Genomic DNA, 26,633 nt, shown 5'->3' with positions numbered 1-26,633 from the left:
GCAAGCCCCCCCCGTTCACCCTTGTTCGCTCAGTGCAGCTCGTAAGTCTGCCTCATGGCGACGACGCTTGCAACAGTCGCTTGACGCTGCTCCCCGTCACGTCGCATGCCTTCTATGTGACTTGAAAGCAAGACTTGCCTCCTCTTCCTCCAGAGCGCGCTCCTCGTCTCATCCGCCAAACCGCTCCCTCCTCCTTTTTGCTCCCTTGCCTCTCACTATCTCTGCCTCCCCACTACATCTGCCTTCCACAGCCACCGCCTCCAGCGGGCTGTGTCTGCGCGGCAGATCACAGCCTCCATGCCACGCGTCCTGGTGAACCACGAGGACTGCTCAGTGCAGATAAAAGGCGACTTCATCACATTCCTCTACGCCACAGCGGTCAAAGACCCGCTTCTCGTGGGGGCACGTAGCGTGACGCAGTTGTTGCGGTCTCGCAAGGATGACACAGCCGCCAAGCTGGTGGCGGACGGCAAGTCTCTCGTGCTAAAGTTCGAGTCTCTTCGGGACAGAGAATGGTTTATCGAGTCGATCGTTCGCGCCCAGGAAGCGGAGCGGGAGCTGTCCAACGGCGAGTGGGTGGCCTCCACCATCTGCCAAGCCGCCGTCGACGTCGGTGTCGTGGACAACGAAGAGCTTGAGGCAATCATGAGCGCGGTGGGCCAGCGCGGGGTGGAGCAGCCCTTCAGCGCGCTGGAAACCCTTGTCGACCTCGAAACGTTTCAGCTTCTGCCCATCACTGAGCAGATGGAAAACGACGTGCTGCGTCAAATTCCTGTGCTCGCGGCAATCTTGCAGGAGCGAGTCGTGGACAAGGAGACGAAGAAGAGCTTCTGGGAGGCGGTGGTGCGCAAGTACTTCTGCTTCTCACGCACATTTCTAGAAGAGGACATTCAGCGCCTGGAAGGCGCGAAGCCAGCGCTCACGGTCGCGCCTCCGCCTAAGCTGTCCGGTAGCGCCGCCACCTCCTCTCTCTCTGTCATCAACGCCTCGTCGGTGCGTGCGCTACCGAAAAACGCGGCAGCCTTCATGGTGGACACGAGCATCAACGAGGAGGACCTCCTTCACCTGGAGGGGGACGCCGAGCCGCTGCACCGCAGCTTCCAGTGCCTTTTTGCCGCACACCGGCAGGTGCCCATGAATACCGCAAGTGCGCTTCCTGTCAGCGGGGCCGTGTTGCCCTTTCCGCAAGAAGCTGCAGAGCCGTCGCTTGCCCACCAGCCGCGCTTTGCCGGTCGCCGAGTACTGCACCAGTTCCCATCTGAACCGATCGAGAAGACCGCCTTGGAAGCCCTTCGCGCCTTCTGGCGCAGCGGTGAGCAGCAGCGCAGAAGTATACTCGCCAAGTATAGACGCAGCAGCAAGAAGGACCGCCGTGAAAGTTTTATTCAGCGCGTGTGTCTGGAGCAGGCAAGCCGCGCGTTGGAGGACACTTGGAGCGTGGGGTGAGGGGGGTGCGCTCATGGCACCCGCGTGTCTTGTTTGCCCCCCCCTCGCTGCCCATGTCTCCCTTAGCAGCTTGCCCCCTCCGAGTTGCGCGAGAGCGTGCTGCCGTGGAGAGGGACAAGGACGCTCCTCTGGGCGCTGAAGCACAGCGTATGTTACTGGAGCGGAAGAGGTAAAGAAAAAAGCAGCAAAAAAGAAAAAAGAAACGCATGCGTGTGCCCATGCGCTCAGTTGGGCGGGGAGGGCGCGTGCTCGAGTGCCGACGTGCGTGCGAGAAGGACGACGTGAACGCCATGGGGTGCACGGGTGAGGATCTACTCAATGGGCCCCAGCACTGGCCCGCTGCGCCACCGCCAATTCAACGCCTCACGTCCTTCGCTCTTTTGCTGATGAGCGAGGCTGTGGATGCGTGCCCACGTGCTTCGATACGGGCAACTTTGGGGGGAGAGGGAAGGGCATCGTCTGCTAAGGCTGTCCTCCTTTTTCCCTCACCCCACCCCCACCCCCACTCCCTCTCCACCTGCGCGTGTATGTGTGCATGTGCGTGATGTGTGTGTGTGTGAGGAAGAGGGGAGAGTGGGGGGGGGCATTTCTCTCACTCATCGACCATGCAACACCCCCACTGCGACCACTTCCCTCATGCTTGCGACAGGGGCCCTACTCCTTCCCTTTAGTACGTGAAGGCGCACACCGTCGACCGGATAAGCAGCAGCAACAGCATATTAGTAGAGCACCACGCGATGCTCTTCGCACTTCTCGAGGCACTATTCTGGACGTATGCGGTGGCCAGCTGGTGCATGTGCTTCTTCGTCTTCTTCTCCTGCGGGGAAGGGATCCGCTGGTTCATGACGTGTCAAAATTACCTTTTCATATTCGGCGCCACTAGCGGCGCGGCCATGGCGCCCTTTCGCACGATTCCCTCCGGCAGTCTGCTGACCGTGTTCAGTGGGTGGGCCTTTTATGCGATGCTGGTGTCGGTGCACAGCATGCGCTTTCGACTCTGGCGCAGCCATGTTCTACCAGTCACTGCCCCGCTCCTGTTTATGATGCTGTGGGCGCAGTACCGCCAGTCCGTGGCAAGCTCAGCTGTGGCAGTGGTGGGATGAAGCGATGAATTTCGTCTGCCCGTTGACCGAAAGTGTGTGCGTGTGTACGTGCCTGCGCGTGTGAGCGGGCACGGCTCGAACAGTGCTCACAGACTGGTTTTCGCTTTCCCTGAAACGTGTCCCAGCATAGCACAAAAGAATGACTTTGGGCAGCAGAGCCCCGCATCGCCACTGCGCAATGTGTTCAATGCTGCTCATCGGGTGTGCTCATTGAGTGCCTGCCGCGTGCGATGGGCCTGCATGCCCTCTTGTCCCTCCTGATGAGCCTCTGTGCCTCCCCACCCCCACCTCAGTCGTGCTGAGGGGTGCCTTCCCCATTTGCTTCCCCACAAACGCTCACGCCCACATGTCCACCTCCGCGTCTACATTGCCAGCTATCGTCTCACCTATCGGCCTTTCCATACACGCGCACGTGGATTGCCTCGTGACGTACTCGTCTTGGCTGCTCCTTCCCCTTCCCCCACCACACGTACACACACCGTTTGTTGCCCACGCCCTGTCGACAGAGCCACTCTGCCCCCTCCCCCCGTTGCCTCTGCGTATCTCTTCACCCGTTCTTCACATCCACAGCCATGAGCGAGGCACGCCAAATTCAGTCGATGATCGACTTCATCGAGCGCGAGGCTCAAGAGAAGGCTGAGGAACTCGACGCAGCGGCACAGGAGGAGTACGACGTGGAGAAGATGCGCCTGGTCGAGGCGGAGAAGAAGAAGATCCGCGCTATGGCAGAGAAGAAATGCAAGCAGGTCGACGTGGACCGTCGCGTGGCTCGGGCGAACTACTCAAAAATTCAGCGCATGCGCGTCATGGAGGAGCGGGCGAAGATCATGGAGAAGCTGCACGAGCAGACGCGCCAGAAGATTGTGGCCATGGTCAACAACCCATCCACGTACACGCCGATGCTGGTGAGTCTCATCCACCAGTCGCTCATGTCCATCCGAACGGACGCCGTCATTCAGTGCCGTGAGAAGGATGAGGCCGAGGTCAAACGCGAGATTCCGCAGCTGGAGCGGTGGTACAAAGAGAAGACTGGTGACACCATCTCGATCCAGACGTGCAAGACCTACCTCAACGCGGCCGAAGCGTGGGGTGGTGTAGTGGTGATGTCGACCGACGGCCGCGTCGTGTGCAATAACACGCTGTCCTACCGCACGAAGACCTGCTTCGATGAGCAGCTGCCCACGGTGCGCTTCCACCTCTTCAACCCTGAGGCGCCCATGTAACGGCGCAGGCTGCACAATTAGCGAATCACGTGAGAGAGATACCGGGGGGGTGCGGTGAAGTAGACAAAGATGTGACAAAAAAAGGTAATGGTGAGAGACGGTGGGGGAGTGTGGGCAAGGACAGGCGTAAGGGGGGGAGGGGGTCGAGCTCGCGGGCAAAACGTGAGTGAGGTGCACGCGGGTGTGAAGGAGGAAGGAGGGGGAAAGGGGGGCGCCTGCGGCGCACGGGACTGGTCACGTGGCTCCTGCGCCGTCCTTCCTCTCCCCCCCCCGAGACACCCTCAAGAGCGGTTCGCTTCCTCTTTGGCATCAGTGCAGACACGGCAGGGGAGAAAGGAGAGGAGGGCAGAGGGAAGGAGCGTAACGCACAGGCGCCAGCGCAAGCAGATTCATAAATCGGAAGTAAAGAGGCGGTCTTCTTGAAGTTGTGTCGCCGTCTTGTACGCCATCCCCATCCCACCACCCTTCCCTCTCCTCTTCTTCTACGCGTTCTCCGCACGTCCTACGTTCTCCTCCCTGCCTGTCGCTTGCGATCGCTTGTTCTCTGCCGCGTGGAATCGGCAGCCTCCAGCCATGCATGCGCGCATTTTTTTCAGTGCTTTCTTCACCGCTTGTCACTGACGTGAGTAACTGGAGGCGTATGTGCCTGTGCTCGTGTGTGTGTGTGTATCAATGTCTGTGGTTAAATGTGTGTGTAAGCGAGGAATGCCTGAGAGACAGTTGTAGCGGCCCTTTACCCCCCTCTCCTGTGACGCGCGTCACGAGTATCAGACGAGTGTATTCCTCCTTATTTTTTTGTTGTGGCTGTGGTGAGCCCTTATGTCATTTCCACCACAGCATCCCCCATTCGGCGCGCCCTCCTGCATGCTGAACTGGACGTCGGCCCTTCACTGCCTTTTACATTCCTCCGCCTCCCACCCCCCTTGCCCCTGGCCGCTGATCGCCTCCCTCTTCTCCCTCGTCATTTCTTTCGTCGCCGTGAGCCGGCGTCTGTTGTCCACTGTTGTTGGTGCTGTACGGTACGATTCTCTGATTCTTTGTTGGCGTATGCGATGGGGGGGAAGCGCTTTCGTTTGTTTTCGGCGGAGTAGTTGGTGATGGCGACCCCTTTAGTGCTGCGGACGAAAAGGTCGACGGGAAGTGCACCCCTTTGCGTGCGTGTCCCTATCTCAGAGAGGAGGGGGAGGAGCTCAGTAACCAAGCAGCAACCCCTCTCTGCTGCTGCAGTCGTCATCGCTCTTTCCCGCACTCTCGCTTTCGTGCAACGGTGGTGGATGTCAAGATGGTGGTGCGTAGATGTGTTGCCTGTCGTTGAAGCATGTTCGCATGCAGCGCCCATCATTGTAGCGCGGTGTCTCGCGTCTCCCCATGGAACCGGGACGCTCCGAAAAACACGTGATGAACATGCCCGCGGTCGTTGTGCGCCGTTGTGCGAGCGCTTGGTCACTAGAAATAGAAATATAGCAACTCTTCCTACTACACTCCTCTCTCCTCTTCACCTCTATCTATCACCCTCTTCCATCGCATGTTTCGCCTGCGGCGCCTTCTTCCCCTCGAGCTTGATGTGCCACCGTCCGCACGTACATGTGTGTGACCTCTTCCCCTCGCCATTTGTGGGCAGAGACTTTGATTCCGACGGAGGCAACGGCAGTGCTGCTCTCATCAGCGTGCGTTTCCGTGTCTGTGTGTGTGTGTGTGTGTGCGTGCATGTGTGTCACGGTCGTGTGTGATTCGTCCTGATGGAGGTTGCTCAAGATGACCTCATCACCGTGACTTCGCTTCAGTCGCGACTGAGCGAGCTGCAAACGATGTGGAGCACAACAGCTAGGGGGCAAGAGGAGTCTTTGTGTGGCAATCCCAACTCCTCGGCCCTGATGACACGAACCGTCACAGATAAGAAGCGCGATGAAGATGTATCTCGTACAGTACAAGTAGCTCGCGGCACACCACGCTCCGTTGCGCAAGAGCCTGTGAACCCATCAACGCTGCCACTCGCGTCTCCGCGGTCGTTCCACCGTCACGGTCCTCCCCTATCTGCTCTGATGGATAATGAAGACGGGGATCAAGCCTGCCACAACTCTGTGGGTGCCCCACACAAGCTGCTCGCTTCGGTCGGCGTGTCCTTCACTCCACACGCTCCCTTGACACCGCCATCAGGAACTCCACGAGCTTGGCAGCGCCCCGCCGCTAATACGCTGCCGCCTTCGTCACCTGTTCGCACCTCCCAGGAGGTGGTAACCCTTCCGCCCATCCGAGCTCACCTCGTTGGCACCGTCCCTGCTACGTGCGCGCAATGTGGCGCCAAAGCAGTATGCGCATCGGTCGCCCATTGCGGTAGGTGCGGCAAGAGCCTAACAACCGTTTTGTGAGACTCAGAGGAAGCGCAGGACGCCGTCTTGTGTGTGGGCGTGTTCTTTTATTTTCGCTTTCGTTTCTGAAGCGCCTCCCCCTCATACGCACACGCACATACACGCAATGAGGGGAGTCATTTGGTTTCACGTGGGAATGGGGCACTGTTCCTCTCGTCATCACCCCCTTCCCCCCACCCCCTGCCGCCTTCTCGGGTTGCTCCGCGCAACATGTACAGTAACTTGGGTTCTCCTCCCTGTTTTCTGGCTTTGGCTAGTGTGCGCTTGCGTGCTCCGTAAACTGCTTCACGCACACGCCCCAGCAGTGGCGCCGGCCGCGCCGAAATTCGCATCGTTGTCTCTCATTTTCGAGCCCATGGCCTTTCCAGTGTGGAGGGGGGCTCCGCGAGAAAGCAGCAGCCATCGGAGGCGTAGCCGGTGTGTCCTCCTGGTCTCGATGCCGATGGCTCGACGCAGGACCGCCCTCGCCCACCCACCCACCCCTGGCGGTGTCACACTAATGGCACCCGGCCCAGCATCAGTGCCCGGCGCAAGAGCTCCTTCCTTACCTGACTGCTTTTTTTTCGCGGTAGCGATTGTGTGCATGTGTGTCATCTGTCTTGCAAGTCGCGCGATCTGCCGAAGCACCGCTGAGCCGCGGCAAAGGCAGAGCACTCACTTTCCTCCCTCCATGCCGTCCACCACCACCACCGCCACCACCTCCCTCGTCCCCACACACACACACACCTCCCGTCAGTTCCGTTTTTCTCCTCCCCTCTCGCGTCTCAGTTGTTCACAAGCCCCACCCGAGTGGGTCTCAGAAAAAGAGAGGTCCTTCTCGGCGTGCTTTCGTTGTGTATGCCACCCGACCCTAGCGCTGCCCTTTTTCCCCTTCTCGTTCACTTCCTGTCGCGCCGTACCGATCATCTACACATTTCTCGTTCGTTGCACGCACAGACATCAGGTCCTTTTACACGCACGCACACCGTAAGGGACCACGCAAGCGCACACCACGGCACCGATGCAGACGCAAGCACACAAGGATGTGGTGAAGAACATCACCACCGCCTCAGAGCTGGAAAGTGAGCTGCAGCTCTCACAGGCCCAGCACGGTGTGGCTGTGCTGGATGTGTACAACGCGGAGTGGGGCCACTGCAAAGCACTCAGTGACACCTTCCGTCGTCTCTTCACGGACTCCGGCGACCTGGTTCACCTGCGCTTCTTCGCGGTGGAGTGCACGGCGGTGCTGGAAAGCCTCAACGACCCAGAGGAGGCAAAGGCCCGTCGTCCTCGGCTGAAGGGGGCGGAGTTCTCCAAGGACACGCTGGTCGACTACTGGAAAGCGATACTAGAGCAGCGGCAGAATCACTCGAAGCCGTTCTTTGCCTTTTACAAGGAAGGGAGGATGCGAGCCCAACTGGAGGGCATCGACACACCAAAGATCTGCCGCATCGTGCATGACTTATGCAAGCAGCAGAACGCCGCCTCCGAGTACGTGACGAACGCGGATGTACTGAATTTTTGGGAGTCGAACTTTTCGCTCTCTGAGCATGAGGTGTCCGTGGGCGAGTTCGCGCACGCGGTGCGAGTGCTGCTCGGCGCCTCGGCTGCGGAACTCTCCGAGGCAGACTTAGCCGACATCGCGACTGAAGTGCAGAGCGCCAGTGGGCCCACCGTGACGGCTGCCGACCTACAGTCCTTCGTCGGCGATAGCGGACAGGTGAGGGAAGCAATCTTGAACATCCTCGAGAAAAGGCAGTTGGCGGCCGCTGCACCGCCAGCGTCACCGCCGCCGGCAGAAGGCGCAAGGGAGAAAGTTTCGGACGAGGAGCCGCAGGCGTCCTCTCAGAATCCGATGGCCGCCGAGTCCGATGAGGCCGTGGAGGAAGCAGCGGCTGGCAGTGAAGAGGCTGAGGTCGGCGGGGAAGAAGTGGACCTGCAGCGAGACGAAGCACAGGAAACCTCGCCCATCCAGGAGGATGCCGCCCAGTCGACGTCGTCGGCGCACGTCCCGCCGTCACAAAGCGATGAGCAAAATGAGGGGCTGCGAGAGACGACCGCGGACGGGGCCAGCGAAGAGCCCGGTGCTGAGTCACCTGCCATCGCTTCGGCGAAAGTGAATGAGGCAGGCGGCGACACGCATGAGCTTGGCGTGCCCGCAGAGGCTTCTCCGGAGGAGGAGGAGCAGCTGCAGCAGCAGGCTGCTGCAGCTGTAGAACCTCCAACGCTGTCGCCAAGCCTCTCTGCAAGGGAGGATTGCGGCATTGGTGTGGAAGAGGCTGCGGACACGGCGGCTGACGAGCCTCAGGGAGAGGAGGAGGCGCCGACTTCACAGGACGCAGCCGAGGACGACGACGGTCAACACGAGGAACAGCCGGAAGATGCGCGAGCGCCGTCACCGACACCGCAGCCAACGACGGACACGATGCAGCTTGGGGACGGCAACGTCGAAGAGCCCGACGAAGCAGCGTCATCTGCGCGGCCGACTGACGCTGTCAACACCACCGGCGACCAGGACGAGTCCGTCGTCAATCAGATCTTCACAAATCGCTGGGTAACGGTGACAGAGGAGGAGATGCGCGTGTGGAACACGGTGGCGGCCTTGCCGCTCCACTATCCCGAGAGCACGACGCTGATGGCTGACCTGACGAACGACACGACGGCGGCGCAAGAGGCATTGTCAACGGCCGCAGACCTGCCGACGCTGGCAGAGTACCTGACGGCACTAGGTGTCCCATATACCGACATCAATATGATGTGCATTGCGGCGGATCAGAAGGTGGGCTCGGAGAGCCTCTCCTACGGCAAGCTTTCACTGATCCTCATGTCATGTGACCCAGAAGAGGGAAAAGGTCTAGTGCCGCAGTGCGAGGGGTTCTTGAAGGCCTTGTCGGACGGAACTCTTCTCAAAGAGCAGCAGCCGCTTGCCTTCACCGCCCTTGCGCTGAGCGCCTCCGTGGCCTACCCGGATGAGTGCTTCTGCTATTGTGTTCCCGAGACTGCGGTGGCCGACTTCCAGAGGCTTGCCGTTGACGACGTTTTCATCCTGAATGCGCTGACGCCGCTCAAGACCGCAGTGCCGCAGGACGGGCAGTTCATCCTGCGCATCGTCGGCCTGCCCAAGGTGATCGAGCTCGCCACCACGGACGAGAGCGAAGACACAATGGTGCTGAGCCAGTGGTACGCACGCGTGCGAGTGGCCGAGCAGGACGTCAGCACCCTCACTGTGAACTTTGTTGAGAATGTGTGCGATGACGAGTTGGAGAGCTTCCTCTCCGGCTACACTGCGCGCCTCATTGAGGATGAGAACCGGCTGGACAAGAAACACAGCGACGAGGATAAAGCCGCTGAGGGTGATCTCGACAACGAGATATCGGACGAGGGTAAGCCCTACAGCGAGGAGCCGGACAACGGCGAGTCCGTCGCATCCGCCACACCCGAACCCGAGGATGCCTCTTAGAGGATGCAGTGTTGCGCGCTCTTCACCTCCGCCATATCCTCCCTCTCGACCAGCGCCACCCCGCACGCAGGTGTCAGCGGGTGACGATGATGGGAGAGCCCGCCGTGCGGCCACGTCAACGGCGCCCACCCTCACGCCAAGAGGGCAAGAGAGAATCACGTAGAACGCCATGTACATAGCGTGACCGCGCCGTTTTGCTTACCGGCCGAAAATGCTCCGTTGATTCTTTTTGAGATGGTGTGTGCGTGTGCGTGTGCGCGTGGGTGGGTGTGTCGGTGAATGAGTAGGCGCGATGTACACAAAGCAAGCAGGAGGAACTTTCTGTTGCCCATGTTATCGGCTTCCTCCCTTTTTCTTTCCTTTGGTCTATGCCTTTGCATAGAATCGAAAGACGCTTCAAAGATACGCACCCCCACATACACACATGCATTGCCTCCTCCTGTGTGTCTGACATAGCAGATGGGGAAGTCGATGCTGTGATGGCTTCGGTAGCGCCCTTTCACTAGCCAATTCGCACCCCTCCCGCCGCGGCCGCCGCTCAAGACCACTGATCCCCCTTCTGCGCCCCCTTCCTCTTTTCCCCCGTCCTCTACCGAGAGTTCCCCCCACGCGCGCAGCCAAATAACCCAAGCAGCTTTCGCATCGCCCTTGTAGATAGCATGAAGGCGTTTTTTATCGGCAAACGCGAGTACCGGCGTGTGCTTGACCTCCAAGAAGTAGTGTTCAGCGCCAAGATCGCACGACAGGTGAGTGCGCGCCGCGGCGAGTCGACGCTGCCGCTCCAGCCAGATGTCGCCATCCTAGTGGAGCACAGCGCCCCTGTGTATACCGTAGGTCGGCGTGACACGGCTCAAGGCATTCCGCCCCAGTGCACTGTCGACGTTGTCAAGACGCGGCGAGGCGGCGGTGTCACCTATCACGGCCCTGGACAGCTCACCTTCTACCCGATTGCGAACATTCAGCTTCTCTGGAAAGATTGCACAGCGGAGAAGTCGCGCTCGCCGATTGAATGGTTCAGCTGGGCACTGGAAGAGGCGATGATCCAGACAGCTGCAATGTACCACATCCCAACGCACCGATACAAGACTGGGGTGTGGGCGGACCCGTTCAACGGCACGCCAGCGCAGAAACTCGGGGCCATCGGGCTGCAGCTGGGGAGTTGGGTCTCCATGCATGGAGCCGGCTTCAACGTTGCAAACGACTTGCGCTTCTTCGACGACATCATCATGTGTGAACTCCCTGGCCGGCGCGCGACATCACTCAGCAACGAAATGCAGAGCCGCGGCGTCACCGAGCCGCCACCAGCGGTGCAGGCAGCAGCGCCTGTTCTGCTACAAAAGTTCATCGAGAGCCTTCACCAGCCGCCAGGCTACGCTGCCCCAAAGCTGGTGGACCTGTCGGCGGAAGTCGACTGGTACGAGCACATAATCGACGCCGCCGGGACCCCAAAGCGCTGAGCTTGGTGGTCGCTGCGCCAGCCCCCCGGGTGGCCGCGGCGCACTGCCTGGGGCTTGGGGGAGAATGGGGCAAGGGCAGCGGCCCCCCCGCAGCGGCGGGCCTGGGCCCCCTAGGCGCCCCACGGAGGCGAAAGGCGGGCACCCACCGCCCCGGAAAAGGGGGGACCCCGGCAGGACGCCCAAGGCCCCCCGAGGCCGCAAGCAGCAAAGCCGGCCAGGGCAGACAACATGCGAAGGAAGGCGGCGGCCCCGAGGCGAGCAGCGCCGGCGAACGCCATGCGCAGCCAAGAAAGGGCGATTTCCAACGCCATTTAGCAGCCCACAGCACACCATTATATTCCTCTGCACTGAAATGGGGTGCATGCACATAAAAGGGTTAGTTGCGAACCAAATGTTCCCTCGCATGCATTGGTCCATGCAGAAATCTCTTGCTCTGTGATGCCAAAGCCAACCAAAAGCGCAGGCGCCTCGCACACTTTTAAAGTCGCCAGGCCATAACTGTATACATAGGCAGGTGCAAAACTACTATGAAAAGGCAATTGCCTTATCAGTTTGCTCTTAACTTACTCCACTCTTCTCCGCTTGTCTCTTTTACATCCAACCACGCTCAATCGTATTCTATCAACAAGCAATCACATGAGCACAAGGCAGAGAGCGCCCTTTCAAGCTTAGCCAAACAAATAAGCATAACCAGAAATGCGTGGTGGCTTTGGTCGTGGCAGTGGTGGTCGCGGAAGCTTTGGCCGCGGTGGCTCACGGGGCGGAGGCCGTGGCGGCGCTCGGGGTGGAGGCCGTGGCGGCGCTCGGGGCGGAGGCCGCGGTGGCGCTCGGGGCGGAGGCCGCGGTGGCGCACGCGGCGGTGGTCGTGGTGGCCGCGGCGGTGGTGCGGGTACCAAGGTTATCGTGGAGCCGCACATGCTGCATCCTGGTGTGTTCATTTCCAAGGCGAAGACCGACTCTCTTTGTACACTAAACATGGTGCCTGGCATTTCCGTTTACGGTGAGAAGCGTATTGAGCTGGGTGCAACGCAGGGCGGTGATGATAAGAAGGAATACCGTCTGTGGAACCCTTACCGCTCAAAGCTTGCCTCCGCCATCTACGCTGGTGTCAGTAGCGTTCACATGGGCCCCGGCTCGAAGGTGCTGTACCTTGGCGGCGCAACCGGTACGACAGTTAGCCACGTGAGCGACCTTGTGGGGCCGGAGGGCATGGTATACGCAGTAGAGTTCTCGCACCGTGTAGGTCGCGATTTAGTCGAGATGTCGAAGCGTCGTCCGAATATTGTCCCTATCATCGAAGATGCCCGCTACCCCATGAAGTACCGCATGCTTGTCCCGATGGTTGATTGCGTTTTCATGGATGTTGCCCAGCCAGACCAGGCGCGAATTCTCGCGCTCAACGCACAGGCTTTTCTGAAAAACGGTGGCCACTACGTCATCTCCATCAAGGCTAACTGCATCGATTCTACCCTGGAGGCCCCGGTGGTGATAGCAGCTGAGCTCAATAAGCTGAAGAAGGACAAGCTGAAGCCACTGGAGCAGGTTTCTCTCGAGCCATTTGAGCGCGACCACGCTGTAGTTGTCGGTGTGTACCGCCCTGTCAAAAAGTCAAAGCAATGATAAGTTAACTGCTTGTCATCGTTTCATGTCCGGTACACTGTCCTGAACGATTTGCACTGTGTGAGCAATGAGGGCTGTCTGTGCCTGTTTCTCGTACACATAGCTAGTGCCACTGCCTTTCTTTCCTTTTCTCACTCCACTGCATGTGTTTTGGAAAAAGCGAATACAGTATGCAGAACTTTTACTTTCTCTAGTATATCTTTGGTGATACGGCAGAAAAACTGTAAAAGAGTGAAAGCGGCAAAAGAGAAACTTAAACGGCGCGGGTGGCAACTCTATCTCTCTATCGTGTTTTTCCCAGACCCATACTGAGGACGTTTTTCGAAAACTGAACGGAGATAAAGTGGGGCATGCCATCTGTTTTTTTGGTGGTACTAGTAGTTTAAGATGTGCTAATATTTTTGCGTTTGTTTGTTTTTGGTCACTAATCGTCATATTTTTTCCCTAAGTTTCCTACTAACGTGATAAACGGAAGTTCAAAAATGGACTAAGAGTATTTGGTTAGCCGCGCCGGCACTCATTTGCTCATCGAAAGCACCAGCAGTGAAGCAATCGGAATGATTTCGATAATAATTATCGAGATTCGCCGTGATTGCCTAGTTGTGTTGCGCGGGACTTGCCATCGTATGCACTCTCTCACTCGCGCATTGTGCTGCGAGACATCAGATCTACAAAAGGATGTACTCCTTGGCGAACAAAAAAATCACCTGATTGTTTTGCTTCCAATTTCTACTCTTCTTACCTTTTCTTCGAATTATAAACTGCCTTTTGCTGTAGTCTGTGAACTCGTCTTTTCTAGAGCAAACGTTACTATTGCGGTCGCAGACAGGGTGATAACCGCTTTGCGCTTTTCAATGTCTGCTTTGGTGTCAAGCCGGAAGCGCATGGTAGAGTATTCTACTTTTTCGGACAAGTGGCGCATTATTGAGGAGACAATACTCTGCATTTTCAAAAAAGAGGTGTCGAAGAATTCGTTCCAGAGGATACATCACTCTGTCTTTCAGTTATGTCAAGCACATTACGGGAGCCTCGTTCTGGAGCAGTTGGAAGAACAGTTTTCTGCCCAAGTCTCCACTATCATCCGTCGAATCAACGGCTCTTCAGCGTACGTCTCGGACTTCTTGCGTGAGTGGCAGGACTACAATGACTCCGTTAGCCAAGTCAGCAGCATTCTTTTGTACTTCAACAAGAACTATATGTACACATGCCATCACTCGTCCATTGAGCACCTTGGCGAGCGCATTTTTTGCTCCTCCACTTTAGGTGATCCTGAAGTGTCCATGCGTCTCATCGCCTCCATCAAGGAATCGATTCACATGCCCTCCGAGGAGTCCACGATTCGTGACATTGGCCAAGAACTATATACCGCCGAGGGTAGCAAGTACTTTTCACGCTGCATGGAAATCCCCTTTGTGGATGCGATAGTCGATAAGTATCTTGTGCAAGGGAAGCAGCAAAAGCAGGTACTCAGCACGAGTGGCTATTTGCAGTGGGTTCAGAATGTGGTGCGCAGCGAGAGTCACAAGTACGCCGACACGTTTTTTTACATTTTGGTGGACAAGCTGACAAGTGCACTCTACTCCTCCCTCATTCTTAGTGGCCCATCATCTGTTGTGGAGATGCTGACGGGGCCGACCGGTTTGGTGCAGATGCTGGAGGAGTGGGATATGGCCAGCATTACCATTTTTGTGCAGGTTTTCTGTGACATGAAGCGAGAGAAGGACGTTATCGAGGTTATTGCGCATCTGCTGAAGGAGAAAAGCGAGGAGATCATCAATGATCGGAGCACGGGTGTCTTTCCTTTTCCAAGTGTACAAAAGATGCTGCAACTTATCACAAGGGCAAAGGAGCTGGATAGCCTCTTTCCATCTGAGGAAGGGCATAGTCAGTCACCGTTTCTGCGCGTCATCCGTAACGTCCTCGGCAGCGATACGCGCTTTATGGAAACCCTCTCAGTTTACTACGACAGCGGTATTCGGCAAGGGAAGGAGGATATTGTGAGCGCCGTAGGAAACGATGTGCTTACCATTTTGCAGCTGACACCTGACCTTGAAGCCTTCGAAGTAGCGTTTCGAAGTCACCTCGCAGTTCGCCTCATATATGCAAAGCCACATGCGGTGGATTTGGAGTGCCTTTTCATTGAGCGCCTCTTCAACATCTACGGGTCAAGTGTAGTGAATCGATTTCAGAAAATGGTGGAGGACATTCGCAGTGCCACAGCTGCGCAAGAAAAACTAGTGGCAGATATGAAGACAAAAAAGATATCCCCTCCCCTAGAATTCGATGTCCTTGTCTTGACAAGTGGCCTGTGGCCACAGTACACCAACATTCCACTCAGCATCCCGCAGAGTATGGAATCGTGCAAGCGCATCTTTCAGGAGTACTACCGCCGGCGCCACAACGGTCGGAAGCTTGTGTTTCAGATGAGCCTGGGCTCGATTGCTTTTCAGCTTTGGCATGGTGGCCGAATATATCAAGTGTCGGCGCATACCCACTTCGTGAACAGTATCATGGCGCTGAACTCGGATGAGAATATCAACGTGGCAGCTGTCGCTCGACAAGGGGCGCTGAGCTCTGACGAAGTACTTACTCAGTTCAGCACCCTCTGCCACGTCGGTCTTGCTGAGCGCAACGGGACGGAGTTTAGGTTTAACCGCAACTTTTACTCCTCAAAGCCCAAGGTCAAGGTTAGTGTTGGGGCGCAGAAGTCAGCGCACGACGGCGGTGGTACCTCCACTGCCACTCGCAGAGGCATGGATGGCTCACGAACAATGAGTTTGGACGCCACAATTGTGAAACTGCTGAAGGAACGCAACAGTATGGATTATCATACGCTATGTGGCGCCATTGAAAGTGAGCTGCAGGATGTGTGCTCCCCCACACGAACCGACATCAAACTCCGTATAGACGCTTTGATGGAGAAAGGACTGTTGATACGAGGTGAATCGGCGAACTGCTACTTTTACTGTTCGTGAAAGAAAAAATCATTTTATCTTAGGGCGAAAAAGCGGTATGGCAATCTGTTGAAATGTCCCTTTCCGACACACGCGCAAAGGAAAAGGGAAGATTTATTGTGCCTGTGTTCGCTTGGTTGCTGCTTGCAAGCAACAGGTCATTGGTGAGGCCTGCGCAGGCATATTGCCCTCACTGACTACGCCAATTCGTTGCAAGTAGCCACAGTGGCGTTGCTTCTCTAGCCCTCTTTCCGCCACTCTTTCTTGTATCAAGTCCTTCGACGGCGGCAGAAAGTCAAAGACATACTTTTCTGAGAAGCAGAGGTGCAGGCCCTTGGCAACGTGTCGGTTTAATGTGCACAATCTTTCTGAAAGGTGAAACTCCTATTTTTGTCCTCTACTCGGCCTGTATTCTCACGCTGTTTCAACTCTTCACTGTGTTGGCCATTTTTCCTTTGGCCGCGCTCGACATTCAGAAAGGAGGGAAGAGGTCGCTACCAACGTAAAAGGTGCTATGACCCGCGTAATTCGCCGATCCTTCCTGGAGGAGGTGTCTGAGAGGCTACCGGTGTCAACTACGACACTTGTCGCTCTCGTGGTAGGTGCGGTGTCCCTGTACTTTTTTTACCGGAGAAAAGGGCCGGCGCAGCGACCTTCGACCTCTGCAAGGCGGCCCTTGAGTGCCCCGCGCGATGCTGGCGAAGCATCTGATGCCATGACACGCATAAAGAATAAGGCGTTTATTGGTAGGAAGATCTGCGTCGTGTGGGAGGTTTTGCACGACGGTAAGAACTGGAAGGCGGAGGGGAAAGCGCTGGATGTTCTCCGCTTTTACGCCTTCTCCTCGGAGGTGTATCTGATGTGCCGCATTTGTGGTGACGACGACAAGAAGAAGATCCTTGATCTCGTCAAAGGAGTGGACGGGATCGAGCGTCATCGAATCCTCTTCTGTACCACTGAAAAAGGATACGAAGCCTTCACGCGGCAGATTGGCCCGAACCTCCTTGTCACGAACAATGCGGCACAAGTAGCGTTCTTGAAGCGTGTCATTGACACCTTGGTTCTTGTCGGTGGCGATGGCGTCGTCGGAAACAATGTAGCATGCGTGCCCTCTGTGGAGGCTATCGCCGTTGACCTCGAATAATCGGCGGCAAATGAGTGATCAAAAATGGTAGAAGAAACGGTACATCAAAGGCAGCTTTTGTTTCCTGCCGTGTGCTTTTCTCTCCTTATTATGCCAAGGGCAGCTCATTTTTTTTTCGTGTGATGCAAAGGTCATCGTGCTACTGTGCTATGCAGGGCATCTTTTGGAGCTTATCATTTCGTGTGGGTGACTATTGAAAGGATATTCAACTCATCAAAGCGAGAGAATTAATAGGCTTCTCCTCGTCGCTAAAGGCTCCGTTCACTGGCCACCTGGGTATCTGTAGACCGTTTGAGCTCAGTGCCAGCCTGCCTGTGTGCGCATGAACGTCACAGCTGCCTCTACTGTTTGTGCTGCCTTCCCACTTTTCCGCTGAATCAACCTCACACACACATATATATATATATATATATCTTTTCTGGTTTCCTGAACCCGTGCCGTGCTCTCATATCAGCCCAAATAAAGCGAAGGTGTGTGCCACAGTCATGCCGGATGAGCGCATCCTGCTGGTGACTGGGATTCCCTCAAAGCAATGCACCAGTGAGTACCTTTACTCCCTATTCGGCGCCTACGGGGGCATTCAGCAAATTCGTATCGGATCATCCTCCATCACCAAGGGCTGCGCCATTGTTGTGTATGAGCAATGCGAGGCCGCAAATAATGCAGTGGGTGCGCTCAACGAATACGCCCTGAGCAAGGACCGCGTGCTGCGAGTGTCGGTGTACGAAGAAGAGAGAGATAAGAGGGCCCTCGAGCGGCGGAAGCGGAAGCGAGAGATGCAGGCAGAGTACAAGAAGCACATTGCTGATGTCGCACAAGCCGCCGAGGAGTCGAAAAAGTGACAAAGCATGCAGTCGCTTTTCATCTGCTTTTGTTTCCGGGAGCTGCCGCTTTTCGCTTGTGTTGTAGTGGTGGTTGTGGTGCCCTGTGCTTGAGTTGTGTGTGTGTGTGTGTGTGCCGAGATGAGATCGTGAGAAAGAGAGATTCCATTGCTGTGCAGGTCCGGAAAGAATAAAACGGAGAAGGACGTGTACGATGTACAAACAACGGCGTAGCGTCGCACAGCACCCCGTAAGCGGTGTGTGTCCCTCTTTTCCCCGGCTCCTCTTCCCCACCTCCTCTCATACCCTCTTCGACAAGGCCATTCTCCCCGCCTTCTCTCTTTTTTTTGAATTTTACGTGCTCGCCATATCTTTTATCGTACGTACACGAAATGCACCGCCACATCGGGCTGTCACTTCTCAGGTAAAGCAGCACCCTTGCAGTAGGCAATGATATCGGTTTTGATGTTCTTGAACTCCCGAGGAGACGTGGTGCTCTCTCGGACGTTTCGCGCGGGAAACACTGTGCGATCTCTGGCCGAAACCTTCTGCAATGAGATTATCTCCACAAAGCAGGTTGACCGTTGCCCTGTCAACATTGTGAAGCGCATGTGCTTCATTCATATGAAGCTGACTGACCTTTACGTCGTGATGGTGGCCGACTCGAATGTCAACTGCCTCATGTGTCTCGAGTACGGGGTACGACTACTGCAGCACATCCAAAAGCACTACAAGGACTTGGGTGAAAGACAGATAAAGGAGAACTTCGTGGCTCTGCAGGGCATCATCGATGAATCAATGGACTTCGGGTACCCCATCCTAACAGACGCAGAGGTCATACGAGAATTCGTCACGGCAGACGGAGTGGATGCTGCTGTAGTGAAAAGCACGCGCGAGTCGGCGCGCATCGCCGATAGGATGACCGGTGAGACGCCTTGGCGAGTAGAGGGCCTCGTCTTTCGCGTGAACGAGGTGTTCATTGATGTGTTCGAAGATGTGAACCTGCTGCTCTCGCAAGCGGGTGAGACGTTGCAGAGCAGCGTCTCGGGACGCGTAGTTATGAACAGTTTCCTTTCCGGGATGCCAGAATGCCAACTGCGCTGGAACGCTAGGTTGATGAATCACGGCCCCAACGAGGCGGCCGAGGGCCATGGTGCCGGTAACAGGGAGGCGCTGGTTCCCTTGTCGAACATCTCGTTCCACAACTGTGTCCGCCTCAAGGCCTCTAATGCAGAGGCGCGGCTGTTGACTTTTGTGCCGCCAGATGGAAAGTTCACCCTCGCCACGTACCGCTCCAGCGTGAATGTGCAGCCGCCGATGAAAGTGCTGTCGGCCATGGTGCGAGAGATCTCCAAGACGCGCACCGAGATTGAGTTCACACTTCGCTCAGACGCACCAGCAGGCCAGGCCACCAAGGACGTCCAAGTGAGCGTCACCTGCCCCGACAATACGGCCACTGCTGCAGTGAGAGTGGGGCACGGCAAGGCTGAGTACGACGCCGCAAGCCACGCGATTCTGTGGAAGCTCACGCAAGTGAGAAGTGCGGAGGAAATCGCTTTCTTTGCAGATATCCGACAGATCGCCCCAACCGAGGACATGGAGACGCTATGGACGAAGCCGCCCATCCGCATCGCGTTCCAGTGTGTGTCCCTGTCCCTCACGGGCTTGCGCATCACTGAACTGGTCGTCAAGGAGCCAACGATGATGTACACGGCAAACAAATGGATTCGCTACACCGTCATGGCGGGTGACTATCAGTGCCGTATATAGCGCACGCTGTGTGTGCCACCGTTTTCGTAGAACTGAATCCGCTCCCCTTCCTCCTCCTGCAGTCAGCGCACCGCCCGCCCTAACCTCTCGGGCGTGTGGTGTGTGTGTATATGCGACTGCGACTTTGCTGGCGGGCCTTTGCCCTCTTCGTCGCTCCATCCCCCCATTCGTGTTCGCGAGCATGAGAGTTGCACTGTTTCTTTGCTTCGTGCACTTGCTTCGGCTGAGCAGCCCAACCGCGCACACGTACGAGAGGATGTGCTGTTTGACAGCGCCGGCCCTTCACATCTAATACCCCGCGATAGCACCACACAGCATCCGTCGTCTCCCGGAAAGCGAAAGGGACGGGCTCAGTCCACCCTTTTCTTCCGCTTCCGCTGCCCCCCTCCCTCGTCGACAAGCGTCACCGTCCCTCCTCGCCTCGCCTTCTCTTTCGCTCCTCGGCCTCTCTCCTCGTCTCTGCCACTTTTAAAAGTCAGAAAGGCTATGCGCACAGCCTATCGAGAAACGAAGTCGCGCGAAAAAAAATGTCGACTGAAGAGGAAACTGCGACGCCCTATCAGCTGCTGTGCTGGGAGCTGTCAGCGTTGCCGCTTTCCGAGCTTTTGCACCGCTACAACGAAGCAAGAGACCTCGCGCAGGAATTGATTGGCTTGATAGCGCAACATCAGAGCTGCACGATCGCACACGCTCACCGTATACTGGGTATCCGCCCAGAAGCAGCGCCGCGGAATGGTGGCAGCGTGGGATGAGTGGTACGTCCCGCGAATCCAATGCGCGCAAAGAGCGTTCCTCTGTAACTGCTGCACAGCTGCCACGTCGAAGACTGAGATGTCGGCGTTGTAACACAGATTTCTCTGCCTTTTCTCATCTGCCATGATCTGCTTCAGACATCGGCACATACGCGCACGAAGAGAAGAAGGGCTCCCTCTCTCTCTCCTCCTTCTGTTCACGGGGAAACCTTTGCTGGCAACGTGGCCGTTGTCGATAGCTGCGTTGAATCGAACGTTCGGTCTGGTACTTCAGCATCGTCTTTCTCTCCAGGTGGAAAAAGGATTCGTGGGTCATTTTAAGCCTGTTCCTGCGCTTCCTGTTTTCCCCACTCTCTTTATCGTGGTTGTCGCGAAAAGTGGAGGGGATATGCACGCTGTGGCTTATGCCTCGCGCGTCCCCTCCCCCCCCTATCTCCTGTCGAACCCACCGCTCCTCGCTTCTTTTTGCTGCCCATTCTCCATCTCATCCCTTTGTATCTCATACCGTCGGCACCCCACCACCTCCCCCACCTCCTTTGCCTGCGCTATGGCAGCCTCACTGCAATAAGAAGGGGAGGAAAACACCAGTGCACGAGCAGCGAGTGGGTGTATGTCGCGCCAAAAGGAATACGTTAGCCCAGCGGGTCTTCGCCTGGACGGTCGTCGCCCACTGGAGGCACGGCGCATGGACATTATATTCGGCACGCTTTCCGCCTGTGACGGCAGTTGCGACATCACGCTAGGGCAATCAAGGGTTTGCGCCTCCGTCTTTGGGCCGCGAGAGTCGCTTCACAAGCAAGAGGCTAAGCACGATAAGGTGCTTGTCACGTGCGAGGTAGCGGTCGCCGCTTTCGCTGGAGAAACCCGTCGAAACCCGCAGCGGCGCAGCAAGCTCTCTGAGGACATCGGTGCCGCCGTCGTGCAAGTGGCCCGCTCCGTCATTCTTCTCTCCCAGTACCCCAACTCGCAAATTCACATCTACGTCGAAGTCCTTCAGCAAGACGGAAATGAGAAGACTGCGTGCATCAACGCGGCGTGCCTCGCCCTGATCGATGCAAACGTCTCCATGCGGGACGCGGTGTGTTGTATCGACGTAGGACTCCTGGACGAGCACATGCTGGTCGATTTGACAAGTGAGGAGCTGCGCTCTCAGTGCCCCGTGATTGCAGCGGCATTTGCGGGGCACGACACGCGGAACATTATCTGGCTAGAGACAGCTTCACGGCTGCCTCCAGAGTCGGTGACGCGGCTACTTCAGTGCGCCAAGCAGGGGGCTGCGGAGCTCTTTGAGACAACAGTGCGGAAGGCGCTGGAGGAACACGCAAAGAAGATCTTGACTCTGCAAGGCTAGCGGCACCGTGTTACTCCAGGTCGCCGCAGTCCTGTGCTCTCGCTGCTGTCTGAAACGCCATCAACGCAGCCGTTTGTCAAGCGCTTGCAGGGCCGCCGAGTTTCGGTTGACTGCCTCATTCACCCTCACTCCCGGCCACCACCACCACCACACACACACGCACACCAGCGCCTACTATTCGGCCCCCCTGCCACCACAATCACCACCAACACCGCATCCTCCGATTCGCCTCTTTTTTGGCAGCGGCTGTAACGCTAACCGTTCGAGTAACGTGTTGCTCTCTTCTTTTTTGTGTGTGCGACTCGGCGGCAAAAAATTGAGACGGCGAAAAAAAAAAACTGCAAAAGAAACGAGCCAATAAGGTGGGCAAGCATGTGTGGCAGGTATAATGACCTCATTTCTGGGAGAGCAGAAGCCGACGGATCCTTCCACGCACCAAAAAGCTTGAGGATGTGCAGGGCGCTTGCTGGCGGTGCCTCTTTTCGCCTACTTGTCAGTGGAAACTACAAAAAGAAAGGGATTCCTATTTCTGTCTCCATCGCCCTCCGCCGACCATCCTTTTTTCCTCCCCCCTCCCCTCTCTCTTCGCCCCCTTGGGCGCACGCACGCATGGATACTTCCTCCCTGATTGCCTGCTATCTTTCATGTCTGCGCCTTCGTGTGTGTGGCTTTTCTGCATTTCCTCTCTTCCTTGCCGAGTCAATTGAGCGGCGTGCGCCGTTCAGACAGAATTGGACTACACAGAAAAAACCCATCGCTGCGGTTTCTCTCCCTCGTAGATCGTGGCAAATATCTCAGTGCCTCGTCCCTCCACCTCTCTCCGCAGTGTGGCATGTGCTTTGCCTTTTTCTTTACCGGTGTGCTCTAACGTTTTCGCTTGCACACGTCGGCTGTGTGCAGAAGCGGAGAGAAAGGGGGGAGGGGAGCCTCATCGTCGTCATGGCGTCCATCTTTACCTATAGCGCCGTGCAAGGTGGCAAGACTATATCTCTGCAACAGTACTCGGGCTATGTGACGCTCATCGTGAATGTAGCGTCGCGGTGCAGCTTCACACCCGTCAACATCGAGGTGCTGAACGGCGTGCAACAAGCGTACAGCTCCCGCAAGTTCACCGTTCTCGCCTTCCCGTGCGCGCAGTTCGCCAATCAGGAGCCGCTCACCAATGCAGAAATAGCGCAGTGGTGCAAACACATCGGGCTACTCTTTCCTGTCTTTGACCGCGTTAACGTGAAGGGTCCTTCCGCCGATCCGCTGTTTCAGATGTTGCGGGCACAGCAGGGAGCCCCGGCGTGGAACTACACCAAGTACCTTTGCGACCGCGGTGGTGTGTCGCGCCGTAGGATGGAGCCTGGCTGCTCCATGGATGTGCTACGGCAGTCGATCGAAGGCATTCTGTAGCGGAAAGGAAAGCGATCCAGAGGACAGCAGAGCTCTTTGAGGGGGTGGAGGGGCGAAGAGGACGTGAGAGATGCGCACGCCTTCTTCTCAGCCTCTGAGGCTTTGGCAGGAGCGCGCCCACAAAAGGGAAAACAGCGGATGCTGAAAAGGGAGGCGAAAGCCCTGTGCCTGACCATCCCATCTGTCACCGGTCGACGCGGTGGATTGGGAAAAGGCGCTCAGCTTCCCGAAGTCGTCTTCATTCCGCTGCCTCCTCTTTGGCCTCACATGCCTTGTGGTCCCCCCTCCTTTCCCAGCAGCTTGCATCTACCCCATCGCTTCTACCCCTCCCCTCTTTTTTCTATCCCTTTTCATGTATATGCCTGCGCACGCGCGCGGTCAAGGAAGCATCTCATCCGCAGGTGGGTCTCGACGTCATCATCTCCCGCTATTGGCGCAGTGGTAATCACAAATACGCGCACAAGCGTACACCGGTGCACATTCCCATATCCCGAGGCACGCCTACAGGGCTACGGATGTCAGACAGCCATGAGGACGAACGGGCGGCAAAGCGAGCACGCCGCGAGATCGACCCGGCCATAACTTTCCCCTACGAGCTCGACACGTTTCAGAAGACGAGTATCGACGCTCTCGAGGACGGTGACAGCGTCCTGGTATCGGCGCACACGTCGGCAGGTAAGACCACCGTAGCGCTCTACGCCATCGCCAAGGCGCTGCGAGAGAAGAAGCGCGTCATCTACACCTCCCCCATCAAGGCACTTAGCAACCAAAAATTCCGCGAGTTCTCGGAAAAGTTCGACTCCGTCGGTCTCATGACCGGAGATACCACCATCAAGGCGGACTCGGATTGCCTGGTCATGACAACGGAGATTCTGCGCAGCATGCTCTACCGCGGGACCGAGATGCTGCGGGAGGTGGGTTGCGTCGTCTTCGATGAGGTGCACTACATGCGTGACAAGTCGCGCGGCGTGGTGTGGGAGGAGACGATCAGCTTGCTACCCGAGGGTTGCCAGTACGTGTTCCTCTCCGCCACCATCCCAAACGCGCGCGAGTTTGCAGACTGGGTAGAGAGCATCCATCCCACCACAAAGGTGCACGTTATTCACACGGACTACCGCCCCGTTCCACTGCAGCATTACCTATACCCGGCCGGGGCTGACGGCATCTTCCTCATCGTGGATGAAAAGGGCAAATTCCGCGATGACAACTTCGGCAAGGCAATGGCGTCCATGGGGACGGAGGGCGGCGCAAGCGTTGGGGGTGCAGCAGGTCCAGGCAACGGCACCTCAAGTGGCCCGCGAGGGAACCACAAGAACGGCGGCGGTGGTCGCAGTCGCGGAGGCTCCTCGCAGTCCATGATGGAGATTGTGAAGCTTGTGATGGACCGCAACATGTACCCCGTAATCGTCTTCTCCTTCGCCAAGGCGGAGTGCGAGCGCAACGCCCTTGCGCTCTCGCGGCTGAACTTCAACAACGTCGAGGAGGACGCGCTTGTGATGGAAGTTTTCAGCAATGCTATGGAGTCGCTGGCGGAGGAGGACCGGAAGCTGCCCGCTATTGAACACCTTCTCCCGCTACTGAAGCGCGGCGTCGGCATCCACCACTCCGGTCTGCTTCCGATTCTGAAGGAGGTTGTCGAGATTCTCTTCCAGGCAGGCCTGGTCAAGGTTCTCTTTTCCACCGAGACGTTCTCGATGGGGCTTAACATGCCGGCCCGCACCGTCGTCTTCACTTCGGTCAAGAAGTTCGACGGCGAGAAGAACCGCTACCTCACCGGGGGCGAGTACATTCAGATGTCGGGGCGCGCCGGCCGTCGCGGCCTCGATCGCGTCGGCGTTGTCATCGCCATGGTGGACGAGGCGGTGGAGCCCGACACGCTGAAGCAGCTGACCGGCGGTGGTGCCGACGTTTTGCTTAGCAGCTTTCACCTCACGTACAATATGGTGCTGAATCTGCTGCGTGTGGAGGACGTCGATCCTGAGTTCATGATGAAGCGCAGCTTCTCACAGTTCCAGCGCCTGCGCAACAAGCCCGCGTTGGAGGAGAGAGGCGCCGCATTGCGTAGGTCCATCGAGGAGATCAACGTCGCGCACGAGGGCGCCTTTCGGCAGTACACGATTTGCGAGGTCATGATCGCGAAAAAGAAGGGCGAGGCGGACCAGATTCTGCGCCAGCCGAGGTTCCTCAAGAACTGGGTGCAGGCGGGGCGCTTCGTGCATATTGTCCGCGCCTCCGACCAGCTCGACTTTGGTTGGGGCATCTGCCGCTCGTTTTCCGCAAAGAGCACCAACCCAGACTTTAGCGACGCCAGCGCCTTCTCCATCCACGCCGCCGTCATTTGCAGGAAGGCAGACGTGTCCAATCCAAGCACCCTGACGCCCTGCCCGGTGAGCGAGTACACCTCAGAAAAGGCAGACCTGTACACAGTGACGTTCGACTTCTTGGATGTGCAGAGCCTTTCGACGTTGAAGACAAACCTTCCCGAAAACCCAGACTCGGAGCGGGGGCGTGCCGAGGTCGTGCAGATTCTGTCGAAGCTGCAGCGCCAGTTTGGCAGCAGCATCCCTGTGCTCACCTCTGCACAGATGGGTGCCGAGGATGCGCAGCTGAAGAAGCTGCAGACGCAGTTGTCGAACCTGCAGAAGCAGTTGGAGGGGAACATTCTTGCCTCCGCCCCCACACCAGAGCTGCAAGAGGAGTTCGAGCAGTACAAGAAAAAGGCAGACCTCGAGGCCCAGCTGGAGCAGGTGAAGGCCGAGTTAGCTGGCATGAGCAAGGCGGTCTTCTCCGAAGAGCTAAAGCAGATGATGCGTGTGCTGCGTCGCCTGGATTACATTGACAAAGACAACATTATCCTCCGCAAGGCCCGCGTCGCGTGCGAAATAACAACCACGGACGAAAACGAAATCTTACTGACGGAGCTCCTCTTCAAGGGCGTACTCAACTCGATGGAAACGGAAATGATTGTCGCTCTCTTGTCGTGCCTCGTTAACGTGCATCGCACCCCGGATGGCTTCTCGCTGCCACAAGAGTTTGAGCAGCCCCTCAAAGACCTCAACGAGATTGTCACTCGCATCGCCACGGTTAGCGCCGAGAGCGGGCTCGTGCAGGAGAATAGCTCAGTAGAGAAAGTGATGCCGTCACTCATGGAGATCACATACCTCTGGGCGAAGGGAGCGAAGTTCCTCGATCTGGTGAGCAAAACCACAGCGTACGAGGGCGAGATTGTGCGTATGATGCGCCGCCTGGAGGAGATGCTGCGCCAGCTAGCCTCCGCGGCGCGGTCGCCTGCAATCGGCAGCATTGAGCTCCACGACAAGTTCCTCAAGGGCGTGCAGCTTATCAAGCGTGACATCGTGTTTGCGTCGTCGTTGTACTTGTAGTCGCGCTGATTGAATGATGACAGGCACGCGTTTGTTTGCGTGCTTGTGTGTGTGTGTGTGTGGAGCTGCCGTTGATGAACCGTACCGTCGCTGTTGTTGTATGCGCAGTGTCGCTAGTCTTCTCTCTTGCTTTGTGGGTAAGACGCTAAGCATCGCATCGGCTTTCTCGAATAAGTGGGTCATGGAACTGACTCGCCCACACATCCCCGCTCTCCCGCAGATGGGGGTGGACGGGATGGAGGGCGGGGCGAGGGGTGCGGTAATGACACTGCGTTAAGAGTTGAATTCCAACAAGACAAAGTGAACAGGAGAGGGAGGGGAGAAAGAGAAGCACCCCGCATCGTGTGCGCATATGTGTGTGTGTGTGCGCGTGGTACCGCGTAGGCCCATTTCACGGAAGAAG

General features: G+C 57.0%; 15 protein-coding genes across 15 annotated transcripts; all 15 read left to right on the top strand.

Annotated features, from left to right (window-relative positions):
- Positions 1-297: 297 nt before the first annotated feature.
- Positions 298-1,446, top strand: LSCM1_00332 (uncharacterized protein; the record flags this gene model as incomplete). The annotated part of the gene is made up of 1 exon (XM_067317984.1): positions 298-1,446. One exon carries the CDS (start codon positions 298-300, stop codon positions 1,444-1,446), a length of 1,149 nt encoding a protein of 382 aa, XP_067174089.1.
- Positions 1,447-2,183: 737 nt separating this feature from the next.
- LSCM1_00331 (uncharacterized protein) lies at positions 2,184-2,549 on the top strand (the record flags this gene model as incomplete). Its single annotated transcript, XM_067317983.1, has 1 exon — positions 2,184-2,549. One exon carries the CDS (start codon positions 2,184-2,186, stop codon positions 2,547-2,549), a length of 366 nt encoding a protein of 121 aa, XP_067174088.1.
- A 572-nt stretch (positions 2,550-3,121) lies between these two features.
- LSCM1_00330 (uncharacterized protein) lies at positions 3,122-3,772 on the top strand (the record flags this gene model as incomplete). The annotated part of the gene is made up of 1 exon (XM_067317982.1): positions 3,122-3,772. The coding sequence occupies one exon, from the start codon at positions 3,122-3,124 to the stop codon at positions 3,770-3,772; it is 651 nt and encodes a 216-aa protein (XP_067174087.1).
- A 1,739-nt stretch (positions 3,773-5,511) lies between these two features.
- LSCM1_00329 (uncharacterized protein) lies at positions 5,512-6,141 on the top strand (the record flags this gene model as incomplete). Its single annotated transcript, XM_067317981.1, has 1 exon — positions 5,512-6,141. The coding sequence occupies one exon, from the start codon at positions 5,512-5,514 to the stop codon at positions 6,139-6,141; it is 630 nt and encodes a 209-aa protein (XP_067174086.1).
- A 1,000-nt stretch (positions 6,142-7,141) lies between these two features.
- LSCM1_00328 (uncharacterized protein) lies at positions 7,142-9,580 on the top strand (the record flags this gene model as incomplete). The annotated part of the gene is made up of 1 exon (XM_067317980.1): positions 7,142-9,580. The coding sequence occupies one exon, from the start codon at positions 7,142-7,144 to the stop codon at positions 9,578-9,580; it is 2,439 nt and encodes an 812-aa protein (XP_067174085.1).
- Positions 9,581-10,239: 659 nt separating this feature from the next.
- LSCM1_00327 (uncharacterized protein) lies at positions 10,240-11,037 on the top strand (the record flags this gene model as incomplete). The annotated part of the gene is made up of 1 exon (XM_067317979.1): positions 10,240-11,037. The coding sequence occupies one exon, from the start codon at positions 10,240-10,242 to the stop codon at positions 11,035-11,037; it is 798 nt and encodes a 265-aa protein (XP_067174084.1).
- Positions 11,038-11,733: 696 nt separating this feature from the next.
- Positions 11,734-12,657, top strand: LSCM1_00326 (uncharacterized protein; the record flags this gene model as incomplete). Its single annotated transcript, XM_067317978.1, has 1 exon — positions 11,734-12,657. The coding sequence occupies one exon, from the start codon at positions 11,734-11,736 to the stop codon at positions 12,655-12,657; it is 924 nt and encodes a 307-aa protein (XP_067174083.1).
- An 854-nt stretch (positions 12,658-13,511) lies between these two features.
- Positions 13,512-15,632, top strand: LSCM1_00325 (uncharacterized protein; the record flags this gene model as incomplete). The annotated part of the gene is made up of 1 exon (XM_067317977.1): positions 13,512-15,632. The coding sequence occupies one exon, from the start codon at positions 13,512-13,514 to the stop codon at positions 15,630-15,632; it is 2,121 nt and encodes a 706-aa protein (XP_067174082.1).
- A 493-nt stretch (positions 15,633-16,125) lies between these two features.
- LSCM1_00324 (uncharacterized protein) lies at positions 16,126-16,755 on the top strand (the record flags this gene model as incomplete). The annotated part of the gene is made up of 1 exon (XM_067317976.1): positions 16,126-16,755. One exon carries the CDS (start codon positions 16,126-16,128, stop codon positions 16,753-16,755), a length of 630 nt encoding a protein of 209 aa, XP_067174081.1.
- Positions 16,756-17,240: 485 nt separating this feature from the next.
- LSCM1_00323 (uncharacterized protein) lies at positions 17,241-17,597 on the top strand (the record flags this gene model as incomplete). The annotated part of the gene is made up of 1 exon (XM_067317975.1): positions 17,241-17,597. One exon carries the CDS (start codon positions 17,241-17,243, stop codon positions 17,595-17,597), a length of 357 nt encoding a protein of 118 aa, XP_067174080.1.
- Positions 17,598-18,026: 429 nt separating this feature from the next.
- LSCM1_00322 (uncharacterized protein) lies at positions 18,027-19,346 on the top strand (the record flags this gene model as incomplete). The annotated part of the gene is made up of 1 exon (XM_067317974.1): positions 18,027-19,346. The coding sequence occupies one exon, from the start codon at positions 18,027-18,029 to the stop codon at positions 19,344-19,346; it is 1,320 nt and encodes a 439-aa protein (XP_067174079.1).
- A 527-nt stretch (positions 19,347-19,873) lies between these two features.
- LSCM1_00321 (uncharacterized protein) lies at positions 19,874-20,098 on the top strand (the record flags this gene model as incomplete). Its single annotated transcript, XM_067317973.1, has 1 exon — positions 19,874-20,098. The coding sequence occupies one exon, from the start codon at positions 19,874-19,876 to the stop codon at positions 20,096-20,098; it is 225 nt and encodes a 74-aa protein (XP_067174078.1).
- A 610-nt stretch (positions 20,099-20,708) lies between these two features.
- On the top strand, positions 20,709-21,449 carry LSCM1_00320 (uncharacterized protein; the record flags this gene model as incomplete). The annotated part of the gene is made up of 1 exon (XM_067317972.1): positions 20,709-21,449. The coding sequence occupies one exon, from the start codon at positions 20,709-20,711 to the stop codon at positions 21,447-21,449; it is 741 nt and encodes a 246-aa protein (XP_067174077.1).
- Positions 21,450-22,388: 939 nt separating this feature from the next.
- LSCM1_00319 (uncharacterized protein) lies at positions 22,389-22,847 on the top strand (the record flags this gene model as incomplete). Its single annotated transcript, XM_067317971.1, has 1 exon — positions 22,389-22,847. The coding sequence occupies one exon, from the start codon at positions 22,389-22,391 to the stop codon at positions 22,845-22,847; it is 459 nt and encodes a 152-aa protein (XP_067174076.1).
- Positions 22,848-23,362: 515 nt separating this feature from the next.
- Positions 23,363-26,230, top strand: LSCM1_00318 (uncharacterized protein; the record flags this gene model as incomplete). The annotated part of the gene is made up of 1 exon (XM_067317970.1): positions 23,363-26,230. One exon carries the CDS (start codon positions 23,363-23,365, stop codon positions 26,228-26,230), a length of 2,868 nt encoding a protein of 955 aa, XP_067174075.1.
- Between the last annotated feature and the right edge of the window lie 403 nt (positions 26,231-26,633).

The sequence above is a fragment of the Leishmania martiniquensis genome, chromosome 36, assembly GCF_017916325.1.
Source record: "Leishmania martiniquensis isolate LSCM1 chromosome 36, whole genome shotgun sequence".
Taxonomy (NCBI): domain Eukaryota; phylum Euglenozoa; class Kinetoplastea; order Trypanosomatida; family Trypanosomatidae; genus Leishmania; species Leishmania martiniquensis.
This window is presented reverse-complemented; position numbering and strand designations above follow the sequence as displayed.